This window comes from Scyliorhinus torazame, chromosome 12, assembly GCF_047496885.1.
Source record: "Scyliorhinus torazame isolate Kashiwa2021f chromosome 12, sScyTor2.1, whole genome shotgun sequence".
NCBI lineage: Eukaryota > Metazoa > Chordata > Chondrichthyes > Carcharhiniformes > Scyliorhinidae > Scyliorhinus > Scyliorhinus torazame.
The window spans coordinates 93,360,252-93,373,623 of NC_092718.1; the positions used below are offsets into that span (position 1 = coordinate 93,360,252).

At 49.5% G+C, this 13,372-nt stretch overlaps 1 protein-coding gene across 1 annotated transcript in view; it reads left to right on the forward strand.

The window, feature by feature from the left end:
* Positions 1–7,213, forward strand: part of LOC140386564 (uncharacterized) — a 67,501-nt gene extending 60,288 nt beyond the window's left edge. Inside the window, exons 8-11 of the mRNA XM_072468986.1 lie at positions 2,198–2,362; positions 3,137–3,196; positions 3,649–3,744; positions 5,224–7,213. Coding sequence (XP_072325087.1) covers positions 2,198–2,362; positions 3,137–3,196; positions 3,649–3,744; positions 5,224–5,240 — 338 coding nt within the window. The 3' untranslated portion in view covers positions 5,241–7,213. The remainder of the gene's footprint in view (positions 1–2,197; positions 2,363–3,136; positions 3,197–3,648; positions 3,745–5,223) is intronic.
* The last annotated feature ends 6,159 nt before the right edge of the window (positions 7,214–13,372 follow it).

The window sequence follows — 13,372 nt, forward strand, 5'->3', positions numbered from 1 at the left end:
TCATCCCCACACCCCTACTACTTGCCTTCAAACAACCGCGCAACCTCAAACAAACCATTGTTTGCAGCAAACTACCCAGCCTTCAGAACAGTGACCACGACACCACACAACCCTGCCATGGCAATCTCTGCAAGACGTGCCAGATCATCGACATGGATACCACCATTACACGTGAGAACACCACCCACCAGGTACGCTGTACATACTCATGCGACTCGGCCAACGTTGTCTACCTCATACGCTGCAGGAAAGGATGTCCCGAAGCGTGGTACATTGGCGAGACCATGCAGACGCTGCGACAACGAATGAACGGACATCGCGCGACAATCACCAGGCAGGAATGTTCCCTTTCAGTCGGGGAACACTTCAACAGTCAAGGGCATTCAGCCTCTGATCTCCAGGTAAGCGTTCTCCAAGGTGGCCTTCAGGACGTGCGACAGCGCAGAATCGCCGAGCAGAAGCTTATAGCCAAGTTCCGCACACATGAGTGCGGCCTCAACCGGGACCTGGGATTCATGTTGCATTACATTCATCCCCCACCATCTGGCCTGCGAAATCCTACCAACTGTCCTGGCTTGACACAATTCACACCTCTTTAACCTGGGGTTACCCCATCTCTGGATCTGTAAAGATTTAATCACCTGCTAATGCTCGCATTCCAAGCATTGTCTGGCATCTTTGAATCTGTCAATATGTATGTTTCTGGAACATACCTATTCATTCACCTGAGGAAGGAGCAGCGCTCCGAAAGCTAGTGACATCGAAACAAACCTGTTGGACTTTAACCTGGTGTTGTAAGACTTCTTACTGTGTCCATCCTTCTAGCAATGAAGGACAAAATTCCATTCCCCTTCTTAATCACCTGTTGCACCTGTAAACCAACTTTTTGCGGCTCATGCACTAGCACACCCAGGTCTCTCTGCACAGCAGCATGTTTTAATATTTTATCATTTAAATAATAATCTCTTTTGTTTATCTCGCTGGTTGCAGCCTTCTCCTGACCGCACCTTGAGGAGGTTGTGCAGTTTATTTTGGCACGACTGGCCGGTCCTCATGGTGTTGCCCATGGCACTGACTCCCTCTGCTACCTGCGCCCAGGCCCGGTGAATGGCGGCGGCCGGCAGCCTCCTTCCCATCCTGGGCTGCAGGGCCGCCTGCCTCTCCTCCACGGTTTAATGCAAGGTCTCCAGTTCCGCATCTGTAAACCTCGGGGCTGCTCGTCTTGCTGCCATCTTGTTGGCTGGGATGGTGTGTGTGTGGAGTGCAGTGTGTATATGTGGCTGCAGCTTGTCAGCCTCCGGGTGTCCATTCTGAACCCGGCGAATCCCGCACCATTACTCATTGGAATCGATCGTGTTCCACATGACGCCGATGCTAGCCCCTTAACGGTTGCTGAATTGGTCCAGGTGCGGTCCCAGTTTCGCTGTTGTAGAACTCCACTAATCCTGCCCTGGCATCAACACTTAGTCCCAGGAATGAAGAATCCAACCAGTTAACTTTAAAATTCTCATCCTTCTTTTCAAATTCCATGATGGCGTTGTTCCCCCCCCCCCCCCCCGCCCCCCATCAATCCCTAAATCTTAAAACCTCCTGCATTCCCAGAACTCTCCAAAGTGTTGAACCTCCTGATTTTGCCCGGTTACAAATGCTCCACCATGGCCACCCATGTCTTCTGCTGCCTGGGTCCTGACCTGTGCTCTCCCTCTCGAAATCTCTCCGCCTCTCACTCTCGCTTCTTTTAAAAAATGTGATAACAGGGCTGGAGCCTCTTGTTCCCCCAACCACCTGCTCGCCGGTGGCGCGCCATTCGCTGGCGGCCTCTCAATGGGAATTCTCATTGATGCCACCCCACGATGTCAGGAAACCCGCGGGTGAGGTTGCGCTGCCCGCGGGACCAGGGAATCCCACCGCCAGAAAGTGGCTGGGGAATTCCAGCTAACATCTCCTAATGTGGTCTGGTGTTGCACAGTGAAGCACCTTGGGGTGTTTCATTATATTCCAGGTGCTGCAAAGATATAAGTTGTTGTTATCTTGTTGTTCAGCTGAAGCAGCAAATGTGTCCCAAACAGCTTAAACACGGGTCAAACACTGCCACTCGACTGTCCCAATTTGCTGCCCACAATTTTGAAACCTTGTAAACAGCAGAGGCCGATGCATAATCCCCTCAGTATCCAACCTCTATTCTGTCTGTTTCTAGTGCCTGGTTTCACTTTCTTCGGCAAGGGCTGTGTCTCTGCGCAAATCTGCCAGGCAGTCGACAGCATGATTGAATTCGGAATGCGGTTTAACGAGCTTCCCACGTGTTGTAAGGGGGACTTCTGCAATGGTGACCCCGAGATAGGCACCTCCACACCGGAGCCAGGTAACCTGCGGGCCGGGGCGGGGCAGGGGTTGGCAAGGGGAATGGGGGCACAGGCCCTGAGCGGAGAGCAATTAATTGATCAACACCAAAACTTGAAAGAGATAGGAAGGAGAGGAAAAAGGGTGGGAGATTGTGACGGGGGAAAACGATAGAGAAAGGAAAGGAGAAATGAAAGGAAAAACAGAATGAGTGACAGAACGAGAGAGAGAGAGATATAGAGTGTCATGGCATTGACAGATCCAAATATAGAAAGCAGAAACATCTTTTAACATTTTTTAAATTAAACACAGCACGGCGTTTCTTCACAGTTCGCAGGAGGGTGGGCAACCAGAGGGGACATAGATTGAAGAGAACCAGAGGAGTTGGGGGAGATGAGGAGAATTTCTTTCTGCACAGCGAGTTGTTGTGATCTGATCTGGAAGATGCTGCCTGAAAGAGCGGTGGAAGCAGTTTTGATAGGAACTCTGAAAAGGTGGGAATTAGAAAAATACTGGAAGGGGCGAAAGTTTGCAGGAATGATGAGGGGGCAAGAGCAGGAGGAGGAGTGGGGACAAGTTGGAGAGATCGTTCAAAGAGCTAGTAAAGGGCATAATGGGAACAATGGCCTTATCCTCTATGATTATATAATCCTGACCGACCTCCACATTCACAAGCCCTGAGCCTAAGATTGGGTACGTAGTATACCCAATCAAAAGTGTGTTTGGAATACCCTGAGATAATTGATTAAATTATCTCTTCATTTCTCTTCTCTTTCCCTGATTGGTCGATCATTAGTCATAACAAAGAGCCCAGTGACACCAGAAATCAGCAGCAAAGGGCCAGCTGACAGCAAGGGTATGAATTCACATCATATTTTATTCTAAGAATCAATAGACGTGTATAAATGAACTGGGATCTGTGTACCTGTGACAGGTCTCATCTTGTTCCTGTGTAACAGGTCAGAGGAGGCTGAATGGGCTCCTCCTGTTCTTGTGTAACGGGCTCGAGGGACTGAATAGGCTCCTCCTGTTCCTGTGTTACAGGCTAAGGGACTGAATGGCTCCTCCTGTTCCTGTGTAACAAGTTTCCGGGGGCTGAATGGGCTCCTGTTCCTGTGTAATAGGCTCGAGAGGCTGAATGGGCTCCTCCTGTTCCTATGTTAGAGTTTAAAAGGCTTGTGTCTGGGTGGCCGAGGCAACAATTCCCAGTCTTTACTGGCCCCTGACACTTGCTCAACATTGTGGAACAGGCAGCCCAACTCAACAATGTTGTCATTTATTAACTTGCATTTCCAATTCCTTCTGTAGGAAACGTAGGGTGTATTGTTGGATCGGTGATTGGAGTCATAGTTGGTTTTCTGATAATGGTGGGGGTATGTTGCCTTTGCCACAAGTATAAAAGAGGTCAGTGCGATGTCCTTGTGAAAAAAAAATTACTTTTGCTTCATTTATAAAATCACAAAACATGAAAGGAGTCCTTTCTCCCTGTTGTGTTTAGGCTGGGCCCTTGATAAACAAATATCCAATTAGTAGCCCCAAATCTCTTCAGGACTATATCAATTGACTCAAAACACATGGTGTAGTCTGATCAGAATAATTATCTCTGGAACCTCTTCCAGCCCCGACAATCCACCCTATCTCTGTAACATCTGTCATGTGAGAGTACCTTTACGAGATGGGTGTTTAAGAAATGTACCTTTATGAAATGGGTGTTTATCAGTGATGTCAGAGTGTGGGTGGAGCTGGACTGTCTGTCAGCTTTTTACTTTTGTTTTAGGCTGTTTGCTGCAGGGTGTGTTTTAGTTTCGTTTTCAGTGTTGGAGCTGAAGCCAGACAAAACAGGTGTACTGCTGTTCTCTCTGCCATGAAAAAACTATCTCTTGATCATTTGGCGAATTCAGAATTATAAATGTTTTCAGTAGTGAATGTAAACCTGATGTGCTTCTGTTAAAAGGTGTTTCTTTTGTCTTCTGGATGTTGTTTGGGAAGTTATTAAGGATTACTTAGTGTTGTATTCTTTGGGGGTTGTATTTGAATTGATGGTTGCTAAGATGTTCACTGTATGTTTTAAAAAGGCTAACTTGAGTTCATAGAATAAACATTGTTTTGCTTTAAAAATTACTTTTCGATTTCTGCTGTACCACACCTGTAGAGTAGACCGTGTGCTCCCCATACCACAATCTATTAAAAGTTGTGGATCAGGTGAACTCCATGATACACTTTGGGGTTCTCTAAACCCTGGCCCATAACACATCCTCCAGCTCTACAACACTGCCCAGCTATATAACCTCCTCCAGCCCCTACAACCTATCTCTGTAACCTCCTCCAGCCCCGACAACTTCCCTATCTCTGTGACCTTCTCCAGCCCCTACACCCTTCCCTATCTTGGTAACATCCTCCAGCCCCTACAATGCTCCCTCTCTCTGGAACCTTCTCCAGCCTTTACAACCCTCCTTAGCTCTGTAACCTCCTCCAGCCCCTATAGCCCTCCCCATCTCTGTAACCTCCTCAAGCCCCTATACCCCTTTGAGATCTCTTTCCTCCTCCAATTCCAGCCTCTCGATTCTCATCGCTCCGCCATTAGTGGCGGTACTTCAGCTGCATGGGGGGACCCAAGCTCTGGAATCCCCTCCCTAAATCTCTCTACCTCTCTCTCTCTTTCTCTCTCTGTCTCTCTCTGCTCCTTTAAAAAGCTCCTTTAAACCAACCACTTTGACTAAGCTTTTGGTCATCTGTACCAGTGTGTGGTACAGGGTCAAAGTTTGTTTTATACTGCTTCTGTGAAGCACTTTAGTGAGTAGTAGTGCGTTGAAGGCGGAATAGGAGTACAAGATGTTGCCATTCCTGTATCTGAATCCCTGTCTTGACTTCCTCCAAATATAGAGTCCGGACCTGTGTGATGTGTTCAAAGCATGATCCTGGATTTCTGGAATACCTGGTGACCTGAAGCTCCTGCTGCCCTTGGTGGTGACTGCGCAACAGTCTCTCTCTAATTGCTTGGTATTTGGTATCACTCGAGAAGGATATCACTTCCAAGGGACTATCTATTTCTCTGCCTCTTCACGACAATATTTGGATTGGATTGGATTTGTTTATTGTCACGTGTACCGAGGTACAGTGAAAAGTATTTTTCTGCGAGCAGCTCAACAGATCATTAAGTACATGAGAAGAAAAGGGAATAAAAGAAAATAAATATGAGACAGCGCCTGTCACTAGCTGGTGAAAGGAGGAGCTTTGCATGTTAAAGTCAGCAATTCTGGTTGTGAAGATTTCCTATGGGGTTATTAATTGGTCGCTAATCAACTCAAGCTAATGCCGCTTATGGCTTGGTGTTCGCTAATCTGCAATTTGTTCACTTGTTTCCTTTTATTCATTCATAGGTTGGTAGGCGTAGCTGGCTAGGCCACAATTTGATGCCCATCCTGAATTGCCCTTCAGAAGGTGGTGGTGAGCCATCTTGAACTGCTGCAGCCCATACGCGGTACGTACACCCGCAATGATGTTAGGCAGGGAGTTCCAGGATTTTCACCCAGTGACAGTGAAGGAACGGCTGATATATTTCCAAGTCAGATGGTGAGTGACTTGGAGGGGAACTTACAGATAGCGGTGTTGATAGAAACATACAAAATATGAACAGGAGTAGGCCATTCGGCCCTCCGAGCCTATTCTGCCATTCAATATGATCATGGCTGATGTGTTGGGTGTTCTGGATCACATACAGGTCACCAACACTTTGAAATAGTGCAACACTATTTTATTGAATCATTAACTGTTTAAACATATGCAGACTGTGGGTGAATACAATACTAGCTTTAACTAAAGACCTTTACCTTGTCCTAACCAGTCGATGCACTCAGCACATGGTGAATGTCTGTGTTACAGGCTGTGAGCTCTGTCCTCCTAGCTAGCTGCAGCTCGAATAAGCGGGAACTCTGATGCCCCCTGTCTTTATAGTGTGTGCTCTCACTGGTGATTGGCTGCGGTGTTGTGTGTGTTGATTGGTCCCACTGTATGTCCATCAGTGTGTGTCTGCACAATGATATACTGGTGTATATTATGACAATGGCTGATCCTCTATCTCAACACGATACTCCAGCGCTTGCCCCATGCCACTTGATACCTTTAAAGTTGAGATATCTAAGTTGTTCTTAAATATATTCAGTGATTTGGTCTCCACAGCCTTCTGTGGTAAAGAATTCCACAGATTAATCACCCTCTCTCCTCATCTCAGTTCTAAATGCCTACCCCGTATTCTGAGACTAAATGTTTCAACGAGTTAGATATATTTCTGATTTTAAAAAAATGAAGGGATATGGGGAACAGGTAGGGAGGTCGATTTGAGACCAGGAACAGATCAACCATGATCTGATTGAATAGCGGAGCAGGCCCAAAGGCCTGAATTGCCTACTTCTGCTCCTCATCCCTGTGTTCCTATGTTAGATACCCCCCCTACAGCCAGAGGAAAACAACATCCCTACATCCCTGCATCCAGTCTGTTCAGCCTTGCCAGAATTTTATATGTTTAACTCAGATCTCCGCTCATTCTTCTAAACTCCAATGAATACAGGCCCAGTCGACCCAATCTCTTTCCAGTTATCGACTGCTCTTGTCCTTCTAGCTGGTAAAGATTGTGGGTTTGGAAGGTGCTGTTGAAGGAACTCAACAAAATGAATTGTTGCATTGCATGCTATAGATGGAACACTGTGCTGCCACTGAGCGCTGTTGTGGAAGGAGGGAATTTTGAAGATGATGGATGGTGTGCCAATCCAGTCGCATGCTTTGTCCTGGATGGTGCCAAGCTTCTTGGGTGTTGTTGGAGTTTAAGCTGTTTAAACTGTTTGTACGCTGTGTTTAATAAAATAGGCAAAATGCATTCATGTGGACTCTCTCGTGACCTCAGGATATCCCAAAGTGTTTGACAGCCAATGAAGTACATTGCCTCAAGTGACATCACCAGTGCATTCCCACATTCTTGCCCCTTGACAACTTATCACACAATTTGTATTTTTTTTTTTGTTCATTCATGGGATGTGGGCTTAAGGGGCTGGGCCAACATTTATCGCCCATTCCTAAACTGAGAGGGCATTTAAGAGTCACATTTGCTGTGGATCTGCACTCACATGTAGGCCAGGCCAGTTAAGGATGACAGATTTCCACCTCGATAGTGTATAGATGAACAATCAATAGAACTTTTAATTCCAGAGATTTATTGGATTCACATTTCACAATCTACTTTGGTAGTATTTGAACCTAGATTTCCCCCAGAGCATTAATCTGGCCTCTGGATTGCTTGTCCACTATGCCACGCTCCCTCACTCATTCTCCCTCACAGATGTCACCATCCCTGAGGCTGACAATCACACTCTCTGAGATTCAGACCAAAGTCCCCACACAATGGAAGAGGTTTCTTGGAATTAAAAGTATTAAATGAAAGGCGATAAACACCACTCTAGACCTGAGGGCTACCAGCGCAACTTTGCGTTTTATTTCTGCTTTATTCTTTCTTTTAAGCCTATGTTGACTATTTGAAGTTATTTTGCATTGAGTCTTACTTTGTAAAGGTTGATATAAACCTAGACGTGATTGTGCTTTGTTTACTGATCAATTATATTCCCAATCTTGAGGTGTATAAGATAGGTCAACCCCTCCTCCCAGAGGATTAGGCCTCGTCTTCTACGCCACTTCGACTTACCTACCGTTTAAGTAGGTTTTAGACGCTGGCGTGTAATAAATAAACGCGTGCAAACCCCATGCCTTGTACCAAAATACTTCCAGTCAAGTCACGCCCATTTTCTATGGCGGCGTCCACGCTGGAAGTGGAGAGGAAAACAGTGGCGCTGAAAGAAGAGTAAGTACGAAGCCAGCAAGGAATAATGTTTGGGACAGGCTCAAGATGGTCTAAAAGAGCCAAAGATGATTTGGGAAAGTTGGATGTCTACGGAAGAACATAGTTTTGCGGACACGGGATGTATGCAAAGTCTGTGACATGGAGGTCAAAGGAAACATCGCTCCTGGCCTCTGCCTTGAGCGAGCGGCAGAACCATTCTCCAGGCACCGAGGATGAAGAATCCAAAGACTTAGCTGATGTAGAGTAACCTGTGTTGAAATTGTTCATGGCCAGTGATACAGGCGCTAATAAGCAGTTTTGTATTGTCTTGGGAGTTACGTCCGCTACCATTTTTAATGAACCTGATTTGGATTTGATGAAAACAATGTTGTGCATGATGTGGTGAATGTATAATTATTGATAATTTACCAGTGCGCTGTGTTATGTTATTAACCCTGTGGGCTCTACCTATGGGCCAGTGTGTGGCTTCACCCACAGGGGATATGTTGGGGCATGTACGGGCTCCGCCCATGGCTCCACACCCTTTACAGGAAGTATAAAAGTTGCCGACCTGCAGGGCCACCTTCAGTGTTGTACCGGTCACAGGCAGGCTCAGTTCTAAGCTGATTAAAACCACAGTTTACTTCTCCACGTGTCTTCGAGAGAATTGATGGTCGCATCAATTTAATCAGCTTAAAATACTACTATGGAATTAGCCCTCAAACCTGACAGACTGGAACTCGATCCACAGGCCGCGGAGACGAAAGACATTTTTTCACATTGGCTTTGATGCTTCAAGGCCTATCTCGGCACGTCGTCTACGCCATCCGTCACTGACGAACAGAAGCTGAGCCTCCTCCACGCACGGGTGAGCCATCGCATTTCTGTCCAGCTCGACGAAGCTGCTTCCTATACAAAGGCCCTCGCACCACTCGAACGCCTCTATGTGCGGCCTGTGAACGAGGTATACGCGCGACACGTCTTCACCACTCACCGCCAGTGCCCCGGAGAATTGCTAGATGATTACCTACGTGACCTCAAAGCCCTCGCGCGCAACTGTAACTACCAGGCCGTTACGGCCACTCAGCACATGGGGCTCGCCGTCCGAGACGTTTACGTGGCGGGGGTCCCATCGAACTATGTGAGACAGCGCCTACTCGGAAAAGGGGCCCAGGACCTGGACGACACGGTAAAACTGGCTACCTCTCTGGAGGCCGCTTTTCAGAGCCTTACTGCGTTCCCTGCCGATCACGCGACCCCCTCGTGGGCCCCCGACCCGAGACTACCCCAGGCCTGTGCCGCACGGCCGCCCGCCCATCATGGGGGGCTGCCCTGCTATTTTTGCGACCAGTCCCAACACCCCCGACTGCACTCCCCGGCCCGCAACGCGAACTGCAGCAGCTGCGGGCGAAAAGGACACTTCGCCAAGGTCTGCCTGGCCAGGTCTAAGAACTCAAACTCACAGACCCGATCCACAGACTCACAGGCCCGCAGACCCCGCAAGGTGGCAGTGTGTTCTGTCGACTCCGCCTCCGCACAACACGTGCGACTCATGGGGGCCGCCAACTTGGTCATCCTCCCCCACGCGGCCGGCCACGTGCGATCCATGGGGGCCGACATCTTGGCCGCCAACTGCTACGCCGCTCGACGCGTACGACCTACACGGACAGCCATCGCAGGGCCGCCCCAGCACCTCCAAGCACGCCACTGGCTACCCACAACTCAGCGCGGTCACCCTGGACCAGTCGCGACCGAAGCACCTCTGGAGCTCCATGATGGCCGTCCGGGTTAACGGGTACGAGACACCTTGCCTTTTCGACTTCGGGAGCACAGAGAGCTTCATGAAATGAAATGAAATGAAGAATGAAATGAAATGAAAATCGCTTATTGTCACGAGTAGGCTTCAATGAAGTTACTGTGAAAAACCCCTGGTCGTCACATTCCGGCGCCTGTTCGGGGAGGCTGGTACAGGAATCGAACCGTGCTGCTGGCCTGCCTTGGTCTGCTTTAAAACCAGCGATTTAGCCCAGTGTGCTAAACCAGCCACGGACATGGCAAGACGCTGCTCGCTCCCAATATTCGCGATGCAACAAACCATATCCCTCGCCTCTGGGTCGCACTCGGTTCAAATCCAAGGGTGCACTACTGCAACCCTAGCGATACAGGGCACTGAGTACGCTAATTTTCAACTGTATGTGCTCCCAGACCTCTGTGCCCCTCTCCTTTTGAGACTCGACTTCCAGTGCAACCTCAGGAGCCTAACTCGTAAGTTCGGGGGGCCCCTGCCCCCGCTCACCATATGCAGCCTCGTGACCCTAAAAATCAACCCCCACCCCCCCCTTTCGCAAACCTCACCGCCGATTGCAAGCTAGTAGCCATCAGAAGCAGGCGGTATAGCATGCAGGACAGGACGTTCAGTAGGTCCGAGGTCCAGCGTCTCTTGCGGGAGGGGGTCATAGAGGCCAGCAATAGCCCCTGGAGAGCTCAGGTGGTGGTCGTCAAGACCGGGGAAAAGTTCCGGATGGTGGTTGATTACAGCCAGACCATTAACCGGTTTATGCATCTCGATGCGTACCCCCTTCCCCGGATTGCAGACATGGTAAATCAGATCGCGCACTACCGTGTGTTCTCCACGGTGGATCTGAAGTCTGCATACCACCAGCTCCCAATCTGCCCGGAGGACCGCCACTACACCGCTTTTGAGGCAGACGGCCACCTTTTCCATTTCCTCCGGGTCCCCTTTGGCGTCACGGACGGGGTTTCGGTGTTCCAACGAGCAATGAACCGAATGGTGGACCAGTACGGGCTGCGGGCCAGGTTTCCGATCTTGGACAATGTCACCATCTGCGGCCATGATCAGCAGGACCACGACACCAACCTCCACCGATTTCTCCAAACCGCCCAAAATCTCAACCTCACCTACAACAAGGAGAAATGTGTTTTCTGCACAACCAGGCTAACCATCCTCGGCTACGTCGTGGAAAACGGGGTCCTAGGGCCCGACCCTGACCGTATGCCCCGCTCCTACAACTCCCTCTCCCTCACTGTCCCAAGGCCCTGAAGAGGTGCCTTGGATTTTTCTCCTACTACGCCCAGTGGGTCCCCCAGTATGCAGACAAAGCCCGCCCACTATTTAAGGCGGAGTGTAAACCGCACTTCTATCGACCGGATAAGGCCCACTTGGTAAAGGCATCCCGGCCCTTTGAACGCCTCAGTATCGATTTCAAAGAGCCCCTCCCCTCCAATAACCGCAACACGTACTTCCTTAACATCATAGATGAGTTCTCCCGCTTCCCTTTTGCCATGCGCTGCCCTGATATGACCACCCTCACTGTCATTAAAGCCCTGCATAGTGTCTTCACCCTGTTTGGTTTTCACAGTTATGTCCACAGCGACAGGGGCTCGTCGTTCATGAGCGATGCACTGCATCAGTACCTGCTCAGTAAGGGCATCGCCTCGAGCAGGACTACCAGTTATAACCCCAGGGGAAACGGGCAGGTGGAGAGGGAGAACACGACGGTCTGGAAGATCGTCCTACTGACCCTGCGGTCCAGGAATCTCCCAGTTTCTCTCTGGCAGGAGGTCCTCCCCGATGCACTCCATTCTATTAGCTCCCTCCTTTGCACGGCCACAAATCAGACTCCTCATGACCGTTTGTTTGTTTTCTCTAGGGGAGCTACCTCAGGGGCCTCGCTTCCGCCCTGACTGATGACACCGGGTCCAATCCTACTCCGAAAACATGTTCGGAGCCATAAGACCGACCCCCTGGTAGAGAGGGTCCAGCTCCTGCACTCCAACCCACACTATGCGTACGTCGAACACCCCGATGGCCGGCAAGATATCGTCTCCCTCCGGGACCTGGTGCCCGCAGGCTCCAACACCACTACCACTACTGCATCCCCCACACTATGTCCTGTCCAACCTCCCATGTTCAGCGCCCCCACCCCTTTATGGTTCCCGTGCTCCCTCCCACCCGCCACACCGGTCCACGGGAATGAAGCTCCGGAAGAGCCGCTCCCGGAGTCCACGCCTGTGCCCGCTCCGGACCCACTTCCACAGCCACCCGAAGTGGCTGCAACACCAGTGCTTCGGCGGTCACAACGTACGATCCGGGCACCAGACCGACTGAATCTATGAGCCCGTCACCCCCGCCGGACTTCATTTTTAAACAGGGGGTGAATGCGGTGAATGTATAATTACTGATAATTCACCAGTGCATTGTGTCATGTTGTTAACCCTGTGGGCTCTATCTATGGGCCATTGTGTGGCTTCACCCACAGGGGATATTGGGGCATGTACGGGCTCCGCCCATGGCTCCACCCCCTTTACAGGAAGTATAAGAGCTGCCGACCTGCGGGGCTGCCTTCAGTGTTGGTCCGGTCACAGGCAGGCTCAGTTCTAAGCTGATTAAAACCACGGTTTACTTCTCCACGTGTCTTCGAGTAAATTGATGGTCGCATCACATGATTTTCCATTTTCATTGATGAAGAAAAGAACAAGAGGTTTAAATTGAACCGGTCTTCGGGTCTGGTGTCGCCTTATACACCGCTTCAACCTGTATAGAAATGGAGTTTGGAAAAATTGGAATTCTCCAGCCGTTCGCTGTGTTCTCTGATCCCATCGGTAGCGCATCCCCACCAGCTGGTTTCCTGGCGGCGTGGGGTGGGTTCAGTGGGAATTCCCATTGACAGCGGCGGGGGCACAGAATCCTGTTGCCAGTGAATGGCGTGTCGCCTCCCGTCTCCGAAAAACACGAGGCTGGGAGGCTGGAGAATCCCACCCATTGGACTGATTCACCACAGCAACTTATACACCGGAAAATACGGCACTCGGTAACATTGTTAACTGATACATTTGATCTTTATCCCCCAAGGGTTTTCCTTGTACGTCATCTTCACAGCTCCTACTTTTACTGAATATTGTAGACGCCGGTTTAACAAAAAGTGATTTCTCCGCCCCAGCCCCCATTGCTTTAAAAAGAGGACTGTTCTTATTGTATTGACCCCAGTGACCCTTGAACTACAAGCAAGGACGATGAGTGGCCTTATTTGGGGTGGTCAACCACTGAAGTATCACAAAATAGAGTTTGACTGCTGGATGTAACTCCTGATTGATGGCAGGCGAGAAGGCCAACAAGTTGGGTAAACAAAATGGATATTGCAAAGTCCGCGTGGCTGTGAGGTGGACTGAGATTCTTTTTGGAAG